Consider the following 19,844-nt stretch of genomic DNA (forward strand, 5'->3'; position numbering starts at 1 on the left):
TGTGAGCTTTTTCACAGGAGAAAATGCTGTTTACTGGACTATTTCTTCAAATTCGATTACTTTAGGATAAATCCATCCATTTTATTCCGCTTATCCGGGGCCGGGTGGCGGGGCAGCAGTCTTAGCAGGGACTCCCAGATTTCCCTCTCCCCAGACAATTCCTCCCGAGGCGTTCCCAGGCCAGCCGAGAGACATAATCCCTCCAGCGTGTCCTGGGTCTTCCCCGGGGCCTCTCCAGGGAGGCGACCTCAGCTGAAGGAGAGTAGAGCCGCTGCTCTTCCACGTCGAGAGGAGCCACCTCAGCTGGCTCCTCTCGACGTGGAGGAGCAGCGGCTCTACTCCGAGCTCCCCCCGTGTGGCCGAGCTCCTCACCCTATCTTTAAGGGAGCGCCCAGCCACCCGGCGGCGGAAACTCATTTCGACCGCTTGTATCCGCGATCTTGTTCTTTCGGTCATTACCCAAAGCTCATGACCATAGGTGAGGAAAAAGACAAGTGGATATTGTTTTTCTGTGGATTGTTATGGATAGAATGAATACAGATACTGATGGATTGAACCCTGTTGGGTCCGTCAGAACTGGGACACCTAAGAAATGTGTAATGAAAAGTTTATTTTTATCACACAACTATTGGTAATTGCTTATTGGGGAATATGATTCTATGCAAATCAATGACATATTCATTTGGTTGAGAAAATAATCTCTAAAATGACTGAATACTGGTATTGAAAATGAAAATAAGAGTGATGATAAAACCTTAAGCTTATTTTAGTGACAAATTATTCATGTAGTGAATCAAAGGAGAGCTCACAGCAACTTCACTCTGTTCATACTTCATGACACTCTGACCTGTTTTTTTACCTGGTTTGGATGTTTTCCTCACAGAGAATCATCACAGAAGTTTGTGTTCTTGTTGTTAGCTCCACATTAGCACCGCTATTATCACAGCTCTAACCTCCACAAAACCGCTTTGTCTTTTACCTTGCTCAAACCTCTCCAAGTCTGTAAAGTGCACTTCTCAGCCCTCAGCACTCGCTCTAGCAGCACGCACAACAGCGCAGAGCAGCACTGGGGAGGGGCCGCGGCTGCAAAGGAATGTGGGACTTGTAGTTCTAGCGATAAAAACACTATATATCTATCGGAAATAGATCAAACGTCTGGAGGCCCGTGGCCCACATGTTTGACATCCCTAGCGTAAACCACTTTGAAAGAATTTGAACCGATGTGACCAGCCTGAAGGTGGGCCAGTGTGGTCAACTTTAGTTTGTAAATGCCCAGTTGAAAATGTTGTATCAACCGTAAGGGAGGTTCTTTTTTTCAACTTGTTTTCCCTTCCCCCTCGGATCTCTTGTTGGATCAGTCTGTGAGCTCTTTTTTCTTGCATTTAGTTTGTTCTATTGTGTTCTGTTGTTAGGGTTCCTATGTTTGTGTGTTGTGTTCGAACCGGAGAACTATATGCTGTAGAGTGTGCAGCGCATTGTGCCACTCCCCTCAGGCAGGAAGCCACTCCCCTTCGGCAGGAGGCCACACCCCTCAGGCAGGAGGCCACGGTCTATCAGGACCAGAACCTCCAGCCACAAACAGTTTCTTTCCCTCTGCCGTTGGACTCATGAACACTTCTTAAACACTTGTCACTTTATTCATCATTTAATCACTCACTGTTCACTTTCTGCACTACATCTGTAAACTTAACTGTACATACGTGTACATAGTAAGCCTATTTTTGTTTTTTATCCTATAGCAGATAAAGTTTTCGCCTATTTCTTTTTGACTTGAATAGGTTGTTTTATCATTCTTCATTATTTTATGTTGCACGAATCACCAAAGTAAGTTCCAATGTTCGTGAATTCTGTTCATTGACAATGAAAATACACTTATTCTGATTCTGAGATTTACAAGAATGATTTTAACATGGTTAATACAATGGCATCTGAAAGGTTACAAATAACATCTTTTAATGTTCCATCCATCTTCTTCTGGGGGCGCAGTCTAAGGAATCACCAGATCCCTTCATTTTTTACATTATGTTCGACCCAAAATTAGTGTGTCAACCCCGGCCTGGACCAAAGCCATAACCAGAAGTCCTCGGCTACATTTTAAAAATGTGTTCTATTATCTTCCACTATTTCCTTGTGTTTTACTGTGAACATAGTGACAATTAACCTGGTAAACAGCAGATATGGTCAATAAGCCCTTAAAAAAAAAAAAAAAAGTTTAAAGGTTTTATGCAATTTTCTTTGTCATTGTTGACAAGAAAAACATCCGACTGAAGTAACGGCAAAGTTAAGTGAATTTCAGAGCTATAACATCACTGGTTCAAAATGCAGCAGCAAAATTACAAACAGGAATTAAAAGAAGAGAGCACATCACGCTCCAGTCTTTTCACTGGCTCCTGTCGAGTTTAGAATCCAATCCTCCTCCTGACATGGCCCCTCCCACCTCAAAGATGCTATAGAACCATCTCATCCAAACAGAGCTCTTCACTCTCAAAATGCTGGCCTTCTGGTGGTCCCAAGAGTCTCTAAAAGCACAGTAGGAGGTAGAGCCTTCTGGTGGTCCCAAGAGTCTCTAAAAGCACAGTAGGAGGTAGAGCCTTCTGGTGGTCCCAAGAGTCTCTAAAAGCACAGTAGGAGGTAGAGCCTTCTGGTGGTCCCAAGAGTCTCTAAAAGCACAGTAGGAGGTAGAGCTCCTGTGTTACCCTTTGAAATGACTTATGGTCAGACCAGTTAGGAACAGAAATATAAAGCTACAGTTTCAGCACCGCTGCCCTAGGAGCAACTATGCTACATGTGACCATTGATTGGAACATGCACATCGATGACCAATGGATCCAGATGCTCCTCAACTATAAACATTTTTTAATCAGTTTTTCACTGTCGCCCCTCGAGGCAACTGCTGTTGTGGTTTTGGGCGTAACAAAAATAAATTGAATTGAATTACCGTGAAGAAAAGCAGGTGCTGTACAACAGAGCACCTTGAAATGACCCAACCTATGTCTTGTCTGTAAACATGACATTTTATTTGTTCCTTGTAACTTCACCTCAGTCCTGATCTCAGGACAGGCTGTTGTCTGATGTCTGTAGACCTCTTTCCTATGTGCTTGTCCTTAAGTCTCCTCTAAACCTCTGTCCGGCTGATGGATGTTCTGTGTGAGCAACTGTCCTGACCTGACCACCCCTCCCACAACCCCCTCCCCTCACAGCGACGCGGTCCCGCTGTCAGCAGCTAACCCGCGATGACCCATACTAATGACGGCCCCATGCATCCAGTCAGCGCACAGTAATGTCAAACTGGTTCCGTGCCCTAGACCGGTTTGTCTTGAAGCTTTTCGGCTCCAAGACATCCAAGTGCAATTGTGCTGATGATGCTTTTTCCACTTCAGCCCTAAAATAAAGTTTTCGCCTATTTTAGCTCTTTTATTGGGGCAGGGTTCCTCTAGCTTGTTCTAAACGGCAAATTGCCAAACGACAAGAGCAACAACTAACAAGGACACACGACACCCCCTCTCAAACAAACAATGAGGTGTGGTGTGTGAGGTGAAGGTGGTTGATCATGTTAATTTGTACAAAGACTTGATGCTCTCAATAACTCTGTGAAAGACGATAAAGAGGAGATGTGTGCCAGCACAAATGCTATACATACTAATACAGAAAAGATCATCAGTGACTTGGATGATGGAAACGTGTCCACCATCAAGACAATGTATTTTCTCATCGAAGAAGTGAAAATGCACCAACTCCGAAGCACAGAGTTGAAGGAACAATCTGGTCAGTTGTGGGCTGGATGAAGAGCTGTAGAGTGGAAACCAGACTGAATTATTGGCGAAATACACTTTGGAGCTGAAAGACGACAACCCGCCCAACATCACCGACCGCCCTTACCTGGTGCCGATGCTAAGATAAACAAACCCTCAACAGAAGATTCTCTGTGCAGCAGCAAAGAGAGACAGAAAACCAGCTGGTCTGTGAAGGTAAACTCATACAGATCTACCAGGACCAGGAGCTGCCCGTGGAGAATTGAAAAAAGCATATGAGTATGTTGACCGATATTTACTATGGCCTGATATCGTCACCATCGAAAGAGTTAAACAGATCTACAATAATGCACTATAGGCCACAGCGGACTGCCAGAAGAGACTTCTGAACATGTTTGCATGATCAAGAGGACTATGTGAGGCTTTGAACACCATCATCACTGAAAGACATTATTTTCTTGTCAAATCCTAATATCCTCTTTAGAGCTTTGATTATTTTCTGTAGAGAAAGTAAATTATAGGGGAACCTATAATCTATACATTGAATAGGCATAGATGTTCAGCTGCTCGGTAAGTATTATTATTATTATTATTATTAATGATAATAATGATGTAACAAAAGTTAGTGAGCTTGAAGATGCCAGCACCCTTTTTCTCAGACTAATGAATGGGCTTTTCCCCCTTTTTGTCTTCAGTGACGTGTCGATAGGTCGAAGGGTTCTCTTCCATCTGTTCGAGCTTTATCTAACGGTCTCAGAGAGTTACAAGATTCTCTGGCTCTAGATATCCATGAATATAGATACTATTCTTGTTATGTCTCGTTATCTGTCCTCATAGCAACCACAAAGATGCACCAATTTGTATATTCTATATGCTTATTTATTTGTTCATTTGTATCATTTGTGAGTGTTATTTGTATTAAGTTATTAGGTATATTAGCCATTTTCTGGTCTGAATGATTTATTGAAGAGGTTTATGAAGAATAACACAGGTGTAACAATTCACCCATTTACTTGATGTATCCATATATTTCCCTCAGCTAGTTTTCCTTGATCCAGGCCACTTATGAATGCAAACTCTAATCTATTCGTATCAGTTATATCTAGATACTGGATAAACACAAGTTATACGTTCAAATAGCATCACTTTTTGTAAAACACAATCCCCAAATCTCATTGTGGCCTTTACAGCAAAAGCAAAGTACATATACTAAAGCAAAGTACATATGCTAAAGCAAAGTACATATACTAAAGCAAAGTACATATACTAAAGCAAAGTACATATGCTAAAGCAAAGTACATATGCTAAAGCAAAGTACATATACTAAAGCAAAGTACATATGCTAAAGCAAAGTACATATGCTAAAGCAAAGTACATATGCTAAAGCAAAGTACATATACTAAAGCAAAGTACATATACTAAAGCAAAGTACATATACTAAAGCAAAGTACATATACTAAAGCAAAGTACATATGCTAAAGCAAAGTACATATACTAAAGCAAAGTACATATACTAAAGCAAAGTACATAGTACAGAAGTGTATCTTAAGCACAATCTTGTCTTAAAGCACAGTTAACACAAGGAAATAGTTTGTTTTAGAATCTAACTTTGTCCTAATGTCAAGCTTTATTTATTCACCTTAGTTTTGAAGCATCTGTTAAAATAACCATACAAGATAAAAGCCATGAATGATCTCATGTACTCTACACCTAAACAAGTGAAATAAACGTCAACGCAAAAGCATTTTATTGTCTTCATGATTGATTATTTGTTGATTATTAATAGTACCCTGGATGGCCTTATTTGTCACACACAAATCAACTTCTGGGTATGATGTCAGAATGGGAATGACTGTCTTTCCCAAAACTTTCTAACCAGCCTGTTTCTTGGGACAAACTCAGTGCAAAGCCTAAACGATACAAAGATAATGTAAAGTCACAGCTTACAAACAGATTTTTATCACTTTCAGAGTCTTAAGGAAATGGACAAACAAAGAATGTAATAGACGACGTGGCGGAAAGGGGCAGACAGAGAGAGGATCTGTGTCAAATGTCAAGGTCACTGTCAGTCCTGATAGGAGACGCTGCGATAAGTCATGTGACGCATGACAAAAAAAAACACATTCTTTTCCCAGCGTCACTGTTTCTGAGATAACGTCACTCCTTCCAAATATTTCGGCCAAACATGGAGGAGTGAAACAGCTGATTGTGCTCGTGCTGCAGTGGATATACGGCGAGAACAGACAGAAGTTTAGAAAAGAGACTTCTTGAAGTTTTTTGACATGCTGAGGTGAGGGTGCAGAGGTGGAGTGAGGGTGCAGAGGTGGAGGGAAGGTGCAGATGTGGAGGGAGGGTGCAGAGGAGGAGTGAGGGTGCTGAGGTGGAGTGAGGGTGCAGAGGTGGAGTGAGGGTGCAGAGGTGGAGTGAGGGAGGGCCTGGACAGGGTCCTGAGCAGATAGTTAGAGAAGAGAGGAATGCGAGAAGAATTCCTGCTCCATCAGCCAGAGACCGAGACCACAACCACAGCCTCCACCAAAGGATTCATCAGCAGCTGCTCCACAATCACCTCCACCGCCTCCAGTGAAGGACTCATCAGCAACAACACCACAACAATCTTCACTGCAGCCAGCGCAGGAGTCATTAAAATATTCCCCATAGGGTCTTCATCAAAGGCCTTGGACCCATCTGTGACAGGCCCGACAACATCCCTGTCATCGCCCCTGCCTTCAGAGCAGCCCTGGGTTCCCCTTGCAACATCTACTCCCACTAAAGATTCCTTACTCTCCTTCTCATCTCCACCCTCACCCAGGGGCCTTCCCAGCCATCTTGAATGTCTGATCAAATCAGGCCTTAAGGGCATTATGGACGATTTTTCGGCGATTTGAAAACTCAAGCGCATGCCCCTCCCCTGTGTGGACTGATACAACACACACGTGCGTTTGTTTATTAGCGCGATGAATCGCATCATCTCTCGTCTCCCGTAGATTTCCTAAAGCCTAGATTTTCATAAAGCCTCCCCTAAAGAAGAGCAGGGGTCAGGGGGAGTGGTCATAAAGCCTCTTCTAAAGAAGAGCAATCTTGATGCTGCAGTCCTGAGTCATGACCGGTCCATCTCTAATCTGACATTTTGGGGCAAAGTCCTTGAAAAGGTTGTTTACAACAGTCACATATTTCCTCTTAAGAAACAACTCATTTGATGTTGCACTAACATGTCTGAGATGTACTTTGGTGCTAGGCCATGGAGAGACTTATACACAAGCAGACCTGCTTTAAAGTCTCTTCTCTGAGCCACAGGGGGCAGTGCAGAGACCTGAGAACAGGACTAATGTGATGGTACTTCCTGGTTCTAGTCAGGACTAATGTGATGGTACTTCCTGGTTCTAGTCAGGACTAATGTGATGGTACTTCCTGGTTCTAGTCAGGACCCGAGCAGCAGCGTTCTGGATGAACTGCAGCTGTTTTACAGCTCGTTTGGAGAGGCCTGTGAGCGGCCGTTACAGTCCAATCTACTGGAGACAAACACATGGATAAGTCTCTCCAAATCTGGTTTAGACACTTTCTCTTTGTTTCTGTGACAAAGACGATGATTTCAGTCTTTCAGTCTGAGTTCAGCTGGAGAAAGTTGTTTTACATCCACACACTGATCTGTTGCACCAGCAGGAGGCCCCTCTGGCACCAGCAACAGGCCCTCTGGCACCAGCAGGAGGCCCTCTGGCACCAGCAGGAGGCCCTAAGGCACCAGCAGGAGGCCCTCTGGCACCAGCAGGAGGCCCTCTGGCACCAGCAGGAGGCCCTAAGGCACCAGCAGGAGGCCCTCTGGCACCAGCAGGAGGCCCTCTGGCACCAGCAGGAGGCCGGTCCACACACTGATCTGTTGGATGCAGTGACAGAGTGAATCCACTGGTCCATATTCACCTGCGACAGTGAAACATAGATCTGACTCGTCTGCATCATTGTGATTGGACACATTTTCACTGCGTGTCATGTGACCTAACGGCAGCATGTAGAGGTTGAACAGAAGGGGACCCAGGACTGACCCTTAGGGCACTCCACAGGTCAGGGTCATGTGGTCTGAGACACAGCTACACATTTCAACAAAGTACTTCCTGTCTTCCAGATAGGACCTTAACCAGTTTAGGGCGGGGCCACTCTAACATACAGAGCTCTAATATACAGAGCTCTAACATACAGAGCTCTAACATACAGAGCTCTAACATACAGAGCTCTAACATACAGAGCTCTAACACACTGAGCTCTAACACACAGAGCTCTAATATACAGAGCTCTAACATACAGAGCTCTAACATACAGAGCTCTAACATACAGAGCTCTAACACACAGAGCTCTAACACACAGAGCTCTAATATACAGAGCTCTAACATACAGAGCTCTAACATACAGAGCTCTAACACACAGAGCTCTAATATACAGAGCTCTAACATACAGAGCTCTAATATACAGAGCTCTAACATACAGAGCTCTAACATACAGAGCTCTAACACACAGAGCTCTAACATACAGAGCTCTAACATACAGAGCTCTAATATACAGAGCTCTAACATACAGAGCTCTAACATACAGAGCTCTAATATACAGAGCTCTAACATACAGAGCTCTAACATACAGAGCTCTAACACACAGAGCTCTAACATACAGAGCTCTAACATACAGAGCTCTAACATACAGAGCTCTAACACACAGAGCTCTAACATACAGAGCTCTAACATACAGAGCTCTAACATACAGAGCTCTAACATACAGAGCTCTAATATACAGAGCTCTAACATACAGAGCTCTAACACACAGAGCTCTAACATACAGAGCTCTAACATACAGAGCTCTAACATACAGAGCTCTAATATACAGAGCTCTAACATACAGAGCTCTAACATACAGAGCTCTAATATACAGAGCTCTAATATACAGAGCTCTAACATACAGAGCTCTAACATACAGAGCTCTAATATACAGAGCTCTAACATACAGAGCTCTAACATACAGAGCTCTAACACACAGAGCTCTAACATACAGAGCTCTAACATACAGAGCTCTAACATACAGAGCTCTAACACACAGAGCTCTAACACACAGAGCTCTAACATACAGAGCTCTAACATACAGAGCTCTAACATACAGAGCTCTAATATACAGAGCTCTAACATACAGAGCTCTAACATACAGAGCTCTAACACACAGAGCTCTAACATACAGAGCTCTAACATACAGAGCTCTAATATACAGAGCTCTAACACACAGAGCTCTAACATACAGAGCTCTAACATACAGAGCTCTAACATACAGAGCTCTAACACACAGAGCTCTAATATACAGAGCTCTAACATACAGAGCTCTAACATACAGAGCTCTAACATACAGAGCTCTAACACACAGAGCTCTAACACACAGAGCTCTAATATACAGAGCTCTAACATACAGAGCTCTAACATACAGAGCTCTAACACACAGAGCTCTAACACACAGAGCTCTAATATACAGAGCTCTAACATACAGAGCTCTAACATACAGAGCTCTAACACACAGAGCTCTAACATACAGAGCTCTAATATACAGAGCTCTAACATACAGAGCTCTAACATACAGAGCTCTAACACACAGAGCTCTAACATACAGAGCTCTAACATACAGAGCTCTAACATACAGAGCTCTAACACACAGAGCTCTAACATACAGAGCTCTAATATACAGAGCTCTAACATACAGAGCTCTAACATACAGAGCTCTAACACACAGAGCTCTAATATACAGAGCTCTAACATACAGAGCTCTAACACACAGAGCTCTAACACACAGAGCTCTAACACACAGAGCTCTAATATACAGAGCTCTAACACACAGAGCTCTAACACACAGAGCTCTAATATACAGAGCTCTAACATACAGAGCTCTAACACACAGAGCTCTAACACACAGAGCTCTAACACACAGAGCTCTAATATACAGAGCTCTAACATACAGGGGAAGTTCTAACATACAGAGCTCTAACATACAGAGCTCTAACATACAGAGCTCTAACATACAGAGCTCTAACACACAGAGCTCTAACACACAGAGCTCTAATATACAGAGCTCTAACATACAGAGCTCTAACATACATAGCTCTAACATACAGGGGGCGCTCTAACATACAAGGGGCGCTCTAACACACAGGGGGCACTCTAACATATAGGGGGCGCTCTAACACACAGGGGGCGCTCTAACATATAGGGGGCGCTCTAACACACAGGGGGCGCTCTAACACACAGGAGGCGCTCTAACATACAGGGGGCGCTCTAACACACAGGGGGCGCTCTAACACACAGGGGGCGCTCTAACACACAGGGGGCGCTCTAACACACAGGGGGCGCTCTAACACACAGGGGGCTCTCTAACACACAGGGGGCGCTCTAACATACAGGGGGCGCTCTAACATACAGGGGGCGCTCTAACACACAGGGGGCGCTCTAACACACAGGGGCGCTCTAACACACAGGGGGTGCTCTAACAAACAGGGGGCGCTCTTACACACAGGGGGCGCTCTAACATATAGGGGGCGCTCTAACACACAGGGGGCGCTCTAACACACAGGAGGCGCTCTAACATACAGGGGGCGCTCTAACACACAGGGGGCGCTCTAACACACAGGGGGCGCTCTTACACACAGGGGGCGCTCTAACATATAGGGGGCGCTCTAACACACAGGGGGCGCTCTAACACACAGGAGGCGCTCTAACATACAGGGGGCGCTCTAACACACAGGGGGCGCTCTAACACACAGGGGGCGCTCTAACATACAGAACTGCATCATCTGCACAAGTTGATGCTTCTGTGTTTTAGATTATGACCAATTGAGTTCATGTAAATGGTAAATAACAGTTGTCCAAGGACAGAGCCTTGAGGAACTCCTTTATTAAGGTCAGAACATTCAGATTGAAAGCATCAGCAGAAACAGCTCTATTTTTGAAGTATCTGCAAATTGTTTTATATAATGTTATAGAAGATCCAAGAGAATCCAGTGATCCACAGAATCCAGTGATCCACAGAATCCAGTGATCCACAGAATCCAGTGATCCACAGGGATCTAGGATCTTTTAACAGTTTGATTTGAGTCGGACTCACTACACTTTGTGTTCCGCACACACACAATAGGACAGTGGTCACTTAAGTCCAGAGGAAAGACACATTGGTCATTCAGCGGCTTGTTGCTTAAGATAATGTCCAGTCATGTTGCTTTAAGAGGGTCTTTAGGGTCCGGTCGGGTGGAGCAGTCATAAGTGTGAGGTCAGAAGTTCATGTCTCCTAAAACAACAGGTCCACTGATGCTGACTCATATGTCCACATTCCCAGCACGTTTAACATGTCCTGTGTCTCGCAGAGAGACACAATCTGATGTTTCAGCTCCTAAAGCGTCTGACATGATCCAAAACCAAAGACATAAGAGAGGCTCAAACAGAGGCTTTGAGAGAGGTCAAAGAAATGAGGCAAAACTGTTCCTGTGCACGCTCACTCTAGCCACGCCCCACACACTCGCTTTAGCCACGCCCCTCACACACGCTCGCTCTAGCCACGCCCCACACACTCGCTTTAGCCACGCCCCTCACACGCTCACTTTAGCCACGCCCCTCACACACTCGCTTTAGCCACGCCCCTCACACACACGCTTTAGCCACGCCCCTCACACACACGCTTTAGCCACGCCCCTCACACACACGCTTTAGCCACGCCCCTCACACACACGCTTTAGCCACGCCCCTCACACACACGCTTTAGCCACGCCCCTCACACACTCGCTTTAGCCACGCCCCTCACACACACGCTTTAGCCACGCCCCTCACACACTCGCTTTAGCCACGCCCCTCACACACTCGCTTTAGCCACGCCTCTCACACACTAGCTTTAGCCACGCCCCTCACACACTAGCTTTAGCCACGCCCCTCACACAGACTTAAAAATACGAAACGTCTTTTTGTGAATTAATGAGTTCAGCCTCATCATTAACAAATGTAATTCATGCGTTTTGAGTTTATGGGGCATGTTCGGGTGATGTAGCAGAACCAGTCCCAGAACCAGTCCTCTGCACCCAGAACCAGTCCCAGAGCCAGTCCCAGAGCCAGTCCCAGAACCAGTCCCAGAGCAGGAGACGCCATTAGAAGCAGTGGGCCAAAGCGCTCCAAAGCAAAGCAGTCTGGGGGCCCGGGGCCAGTCAAAATGTGGGTTCTGTGTCATTATAGCATCTTTTGCTGCTGCCGGAAATATATTTCAAAGAAATGAATTCACAGTTTTATGTCTCAGATCCAAACCGTATTATGCCCCCGGAGGAAGCGCTAACGTGGGCCCTCGGCGCAGTTGCTGGTAGGGCAGGGAATTCTAGACAAGAGGCGGGATCATGCCAAAATATGAGGCGGGGTAAAGCAAACTGAGGGCGTGGTCTGGTGCATTCTGGGGCCAGAATCGTAACAAATAAACTTCAAAAGGAGTCGTGTTACTGCCCCCACATGGACAAGATCATCATGACACAACATTTGATCTGGTTGTCTCTTCTCCCACGGACATAAACGCAGTCACACACTCAGCTCTTAAAGCTCTGTGCTGGACAACTCCTCCTCCTGTGCTGGACACCTCCTCCTCCTGTGCTGGACACCTCCTCCTCTCGTGTTGGACACCTCCTCCTCCCGTGTTGGACACCACCTCCTCCCGTGTTGGACACCTCCTCCTCTCGTGTTGGACTCCTCCTCCCGTGTTGGACACCTCCTCCTCTCGTGTTGGACACCTCCTCCTCCCGTGTTGGACACCTCCTCCTCCCGTGTTGGACACCTCCTCCCGTGTTGGACACCTCCTCCTCTCATGTTGGACACCTCCTCCTCTTGTGTTGGACACCTCCTCCTCTCGTGTTGGACACCTCCTCCTCTCGTGTTGGACACCTCCTCCTCCTGTGTTGGACACCTCCTCCTCCCATGTTGGACAGCAGTCTGGGGGTGTGGCTTCAGGATCCCCCGCTCACATGACTCTTTTGGCCCCTCCCCTCGTTCATGATCATAGTTTCAGCAGAAGTGTATGTGAGTTCTTAGTCTGGGTTTAGTCCGGACGTCCCGGGGATGAAGGCGAGCGCTCCACTTTGTGCAAAAACAAATAAAAGTGAATTTTATGGGGCCTTGTGTTTCACAGTCTCAATGTCCAGATACTAAATGTCCTCATCCTGTCGTCACACGACAGGATGAGCTGAGATGAACAAAGAACAAATGATCTGTTATGAAGCTAATCTGTCACGGCCTTGTTCCCATTTACTGCTGTAACTGGTTTCTTTAACGTTGCATTCACACCTCCTTGTTCTGTTTTGACTTCACTGAGGGACAGTCGGGACAGTCGGGACAGTCGGGACAGTCGGGACTCCTGAAGGGACAGATCTGTTTTTACTGTTTTATACTTTAAGGCTTTCGATAGAAATGTTGATACTACTGTATTATGTTTTTTATCATAATAATAATAATAATAATAATAACTTTTATTTGTATAGCGCTTTTCAGTGACCCAAAGACGCTGAACATATAAAAAAGGGGGGGTATTTACAGACAGGGGGGACAGCACGTACAGAACACATTAATATACAGATAAAATGAACAAGACAGAATAAGTAGAAAGAAAAAGATGGGGATGTAACAGGGGGTAGAAGAGTAGGCAATGGGGTAGAGGAGGCTAGGGGGAGGGGAGGTCATAGGCTTGGGTGAAGAGGTATGTTTTTAGGCGGGATTTGAATGTTGTGAGTGAGGGAGAGTGGCGGACAGGTCGGGGGAGGGAGTTCCAGAGTCGGGGTGCTGTTCGGGAGAATGCTCTGTCACCAAAGGTTTTGAGTCGGGATGTTGGTGCAGCCAGGGTGAGAACATGTTATGTATGTTCTCTGTCGATCTTTACTGATGGCTTTGGTTTCTTCAGGTTAAAATGTGTAAAGATATTTGTATCCATTCCTCAAGCCAGTATTTTCAGACTAAATTCCCTGGTTGTCCACGATACATTTTGAGTCACAGAATATTTCTTTAAATTAAAAGGTTTTTCTTTGGAGAAATTATTTACAATTCTAAAACTATTATTAGCATTATAGCAGAGCAGGAGTCTGGGGACAGGGTCAGAACACATGCGGGTCAGATGGTCAGTCTGCACTAAGGCTACTGTAAAGCACCTGCCACTGGTCAAGAACGAGTTTTAACACTAAAGCTTTGGTCGAGTTTTGTCGACGAGAGTCGTGGTAAAAGATACATACGCTCAGCACAGACGTGTGCAGAGGCAGAAAGCGCGCTGACGTCTAGAGACGGTCAAACATGGGAAAGAATCAATCTAAAAGCGATGGGCCCGTCCTGGAGACGCCTGTCACTATGGCAACATCAAATAAATGTGGGAAAGAGTGTCTGGAGTGTCGGCCAGGGTGGACCAATAGCGGTTTTCCATCTGGTGGATCTCTGAGCACGAACAAAATGTATGATTCATGTCAGCAAAACTGTCAAATGAAATGTCTTTGTGATTTGAATGCATTTTCCTGTCGTGTGAAGCACTTTGAATTGCCTTGTGTACGAATTGTGCTCTACAAATAAACTTGCCTTTCCTAAATAATAGTAAATAAAGCTGTGTCAAATGGGCAGATACTGTGGCATATTGTGACAGTTACATAAGATTGATTTTGGTGATCTCTCAGTGCTAGCATCACGGGAGTGGTTAGCATGTTTGTGCATTAAGCTATTACATGACCTTGTGACTGCTGTTATCATGTCTTTTATGTTACTGTTCGTCGACACCACTTGTCAACACTTGATTTAAAGAGGTCAATAATGATGAGAAAGGGCCCCTGTAATGTAAATTCGGGATGGTATATTGAATATCTGTCAGACATTGAAAATGTTTCAGATTTTTGGCACCAATATTTTCTGCTTCGTCCCAGTCTCTGTGCTCATGTGTCATTCCCAGTGTGTCCTCAGCGACTCTGTCTCTATTCTTTATTGTACATGTTCTTGTTTTTTATTGCTCTCTGTAAAGCACTTTGTGATTTAATCTGTGAAACTTTGACTTACTTACTTGACTTACATAACTTCTCCCGTTTTGCAGCTTGCTCTATTGAACCACTGTTGTAAAAGTATTCATCAACTTCCCCCAGTTACAATCATTTTGCTAAATTGCCCACGTATTTCACAAGGTATACTATAAAAAAGCTAAATTACATTCTCCAAATCTGCTCTTCTTGCTTTCACCATCTCCAGACCCACTCTTATTTAAGCCCCCCAATTAAGAACCTGGCAATTACAGTTAACATACAGGCCGCCATCCTGCCGGCAACGCCAAACTGTGACCACGGCTGGGGGGGGGGGCACACACCAGTAATGGCGCCTCTTGACATTTTTACACCGTGGTAAATCACAGCCGTGGATGAGCCAAGTTTGCTCTGGGATTACTGCCCCGTGTGAGCGGCGCCGCGGGCCGAAAAAAGTCATCAACCCGAGGACGGAGACACGGCCTCTGCAGGGGACGGTGGAACTGAAGGGGAAAGCTCTGGGTTAGGGGGAGCTGGTGTATTAAAGTATATATTGTAGTTATATCACTTTTATTGGACATTTTACTTTGTATGTCCTTATTTTAACATTCTCTACTTTTTACCATTATTATTATCATTATATATATATAATATACATTGTTTTATGTTGCACCTTGACGTCGAAGTATGTTCCTGGTTTGTGAATTGTTCACTGACAATGGCAATAAAACTGATCCTGAATCTATAAAACTACATTATTTCTCAATGTATTTGTGTCCACTGGAAATAGAAGACGGAAGTCAGACTTACCACGACATTTACTTCTAATCGAGCCCTGTTTGTATAAGATGACATCATGGTATATGCTGTGCATGTATCAAACGCTTTAAGCCATTCAACACAGGGTGTGTTTACTAAGGCTGGTTATTGCGTAGTAACATCCATCATCCATCTTCCACTTATTGGGTTAGCGTTAGCGATAGCAACAGACTAAGCTTAATCCAGAGCGCTGCTGCACGAGTCCTGACGACAACCAGGACATACGATCACATTAGTCCTGTTCTCAGGGACCGGCCTCCTGCTGGTGCCAGAGTCAGGACTAAACATGGACCGGCCTCCTGCTGGTGCCAGAGTCAGGACTAAACATGGGCCGGCCTCCTGCTGGTGCCAGAGTCAGGACTAAACATGGACCGGCCTCCTGCTGGTGCCAGAGTCGGGACTAAACATGGACCGGCCTCCTGCTGGTGCCAGAGTCGGGACTAAACATGGGCCGGCCTCCTGCTGGTGCCAGAGTCGGGACTAAACATGGACCGGCCTCCTGCTGGTGCCAGAGTCGGGACTAAACATGGGCCGGCCTCCTGCTGGTGCCAGAGTCAGGACTAAACATGGACCGGCCTCCTGCTGGTGCCAGAGTCAGGACGAAACATGGACCGGCCTCCTGCTGGTGCCAGAGTCAGGACTAAACATGGACCGGCCTCCTGCTGGTGCCAGAGTCAGGACTAAACATGGACCGGCCTCCTGCTGGTGCCAGAGTCAGGACTAAACATGGACCGGCCTCTTGCTGGTGCCAGAGTCAGGACTAAACATGGACCGGCCTCCTGTTGGTGCCAGAGTCAGGACTAAACATGGACCGGCCTCCTGTTGGTGCCAGAGTCAGGACTAAACATGGACCGGCCTCCTGCTGGTGCCAGAGTCAGGACTAAACATGGACCGGCCTCCTGCTGGTGCCAGAGTCGGGACTAAACATGGACCGGCCTCCTGCTGGTGCCAGAGTCGGGACTAAACATGGGCCGGCCTCCTGCTGGTGCCAGAGTCAGGACTAAACATGGACCGGCCTCCTGCTGGTGCCAGAGTCAGGACGAAACATGGACCGGCCTCCTGCTGGTGCCAGAGTCAGGACTAAACATGGACCGGCCTCCTGCTGGTGCCAGAGTCAGGACTAAACATGGACCGGCCTCCTGCTGGTGCCAGAGTCAGGACTAAACATGGACCGGCCTCTTGCTGGTGCCAGAGTCAGGACTAAACATGGACCGGCCTCCTGTTGGTGCCAGAGTCAGGACTAAACATGGACCGGCCTCCTGTTGGTGCCAGAGTCAGGACTAAACATGGACCGGCCTCCTGCTGGTGCCAGAGTCAGGACTAAACATGGACCGGCCTCCTGCTGGTGCCAGAGTCGGGACTAAACATGGACCGGCCTCCTGCTGGTGCCAGAGTCGGGACTAAACATGGGCCGGCCTCCTGCTGGTGCCAGAGTCAGGACTAAACATGGACCGGCCTCCTGCTGGTGCCAGAGTCAGGACGAAACATGGACCGGCCTCCTGCTGGTGCCAGAGTCAGGACTAAACATGGACCGGCCTCCTGCTGGTGCCAGAGTCAGGACTAAACATGGACCGGCCTCCTGCTGGTGCCAGAGTCAGGACTAAACATGGACCGGCCTCTTGCTGGTGCCAGAGTCAGGACTAAACATGGACCGGCCTCCTGTTGGTGCCAGAGTCAGGACTAAACATGGACCGGCCTCCTGTTGGTGCCAGAGTCAGGACTAAACATGGACCGGCCTCCTGCTGGTGCCAGAGTCAGGACTAAACATGGATCGGCCTCCTGCTGGTGCCAGAGTCAGGACTAAACATGGACCGGCCTCCTGCTGGTGCCAGAGTCAGGACTAAACATGGACCGGCCTCCTGCTGGTGCCAGAGTCAGGACTAAACATGGAGCGGCCTCCTGCTGGTGCTAGAGTCAGGACTAAACATGGACCGGCCTCCTGCTGGTGCCAGAGTCAGGACTAAACATGGAGCGGCCTCCTGCTGGTGCCAGAGTCAGGACTAAACATGGGCCGGCCTCCTGCTGGTGCCAGAGTCAGGACTAAACATGGGCCGGCCTCCTGCTGGTGCCAGAGTCAGGACTAAACATGGAGAATCCAGTTCTATGGGGCAAAGGTCTGGAACAGTCTTCCCGAGGTTGTGAGACAGGCTCCGCCCCCGGCCGTGTTTAAGCCAATGACTGTTTGGTTTAGCCGTGTCTATGACTGAAATACTTTCACCTGGTTTTTGATATTTTGTGTGTGTGTTTGTGTTTTATTTTGAATTGCACTTTGTATGAATTGTGATCTATAAATAAATTAGATTTATTTGATTGATTGATAAACAGGGAGACCCAGATTTCTTCGGCTTAGATAGACCCCTCAGGAGCCGTACAAGCGCCTGATGGGCCCCCTACTGCTCATGTCCATCCCCGGGTTCAGGGGTGGCACTGCTACAGGCACCGGGGCCCCTGTGACCACAGCTCCGAGCAGCCGCATCCACAATGGAGGTCGAGAACATGGCCCACTGAGACTCGTGGCCAACTCGGACTCGTGGCCCACTCCCAGCCTCCCCTGGGACGTGGGAGAAGGTGTGAGTTGAAGACCCTGGTGACAGAGGGCTCCGCCAGACGTTACCAACAGACCCTCTGTCCTTTCTCCTCCGCCATCAGACCCACCACTAGGTGGTGATTGGTTGTGAGTACCTCACAATACACGATGTACTGATACAGGGTCCACAATACAATACGTATCCCGATACTCGGATGTTTTGATTGTGTGAAATAACAAAATGGATTGGAATTTATTCTCTTAACATCAGAATACTTTTGTCCTGTGAATAAGTCACTCTTCAGCCCATAATGCAGTCAAAGTATACGAATTAATGCGAAGTAATCCTTAGTGGTCACCAAAGTAGGCCAAACAGCAACCAAAGAAGTAGGCTTAAGTGACAGGGCCTGTGGTGTAGAATATTCATGCAGACCGGCTCTCAGCTCGTGTTCAGTGCTGTCAAGTTACTGTCATTTCAAACTCATTTTATAGACTAAGGTAAAAGCTCACTTCAAGCTCACTTGACATAATGTATTTCGTCGAGTCATTTTACAACCTTAGCACGAGGGACGTAGCAATAACCAGAATATTGTGTGTCGAATTGTCAAAAATCTCTCAATACTTTTGTGGGCTTCACAATCGATGGAATTTCAAACGCCTTTGTCTAAATGCATCGTTTTGTTGCAGCAAGCGCTAAAAAACCAGAAAGAACTAAGAAACCCATGATCCTTTGCTCTATTTCATTACATTGTTTAACCCGTTTTTCACTGCCGCTCTTTGAGACAACTACCGTTAAATAACAGTGAAATAAACAGTTTTTAAGCACTTTTGTATCATTATTCTTTCATATGTTACAGTAAGTACTTGGTAAAAACAGAGAATGGCAGAAAAAAAAATTAGAAATAAAAAACAATTCGAGTTATGGACTCACCCGGTCTTTTCTCCGTCTTTCTGCCTCGACTGCCACATAACCGCACCTTGGATATCAGTATTAGTATCTGCTTCTGGCACAAGGACTTGTTGCTTTTGGGGCAGGGCTTGCGTTTGCTGGCAATTTGCCGGTTCGGCTGAGGGTCCTTCACCTCCCGGCGCTGGCGAATGAGTGAGCTGGCAAGGGCGGCCATCTTGGCGACTCTGCCCTGTCACCGGTCTCGGGTGGCTCGGTGATGCCCAGGTGTTGGGGGGTACTTTGGGCCACCCCCCTGCCCACTCACCCAGGGTGACGAGGGGGCAAAGCTGGGGAAGGTTTGCAAGGTGTAGGGCACAAAATTCTAGGCTGTTGAGGATAGCAATGGTGAATTTTGCCAACAATCGACCTAGTGAGCGTTCTGATCCTGCTTTCTTTTCTCGAAGTACGTCACAACTCTTGGAAGGTTCCACTAAAGGTTGATGTTTCAAAAGCAAATCTTGAGCAAAAATATTCTCTTTTTGTTACATCCACGTTAAACAAAGGTACGTCACAACTCCTTCAAAGTCAAGACAGACTATTCAAAATGTCGAATAATTCTTCACAGTGCAATCCAAACCATGAGTGCAAAAAACATGTAGAAATCAGGCAAAGTTAGCCTAATCCAACCAGATCATCATCAAACCCATTGTCGCATCGCCGTACCAGTCCTGTTTTGAGATGAGGTCCAATAACCCTGGTCCATCCAACAAATGGGTACTGGCTGTCGCGGTAACAACTCTGTGACACTGATGGGGCACACTGCAGTTCCCTCCATCCACCCTGCCC

The 19,844-nt window shown here is 46.5% G+C and overlaps 1 protein-coding gene across 1 annotated transcript in view; it reads right to left on the reverse strand.

The window, feature by feature from the left end:
* fgf11a (fibroblast growth factor 11a) overlaps nucleotides 1–19,438 on the reverse strand; it is a 240,847-nt gene extending 221,409 nt beyond the window's left edge. Inside the window, exon 1 of the mRNA XM_072459413.1 lies at nucleotides 19,041–19,438. Coding sequence (XP_072315514.1) covers nucleotides 19,041–19,233 — 193 coding nt within the window. The 5' untranslated portion in view covers nucleotides 19,234–19,438. The remainder of the gene's footprint in view (nucleotides 1–19,040) is intronic.
* Nucleotides 19,439–19,844: the final 406 nt, after the last annotated feature.

This window comes from Eucyclogobius newberryi, unplaced genomic scaffold (genome assembly GCF_026437365.1).
Source record: "Eucyclogobius newberryi isolate DKJ021-1_F unplaced genomic scaffold, fEucNew1.0.hap1 SCAF_22, whole genome shotgun sequence".
Lineage (NCBI taxonomy): Eukaryota > Metazoa > Chordata > Actinopteri > Gobiiformes > Gobiidae > Eucyclogobius > Eucyclogobius newberryi.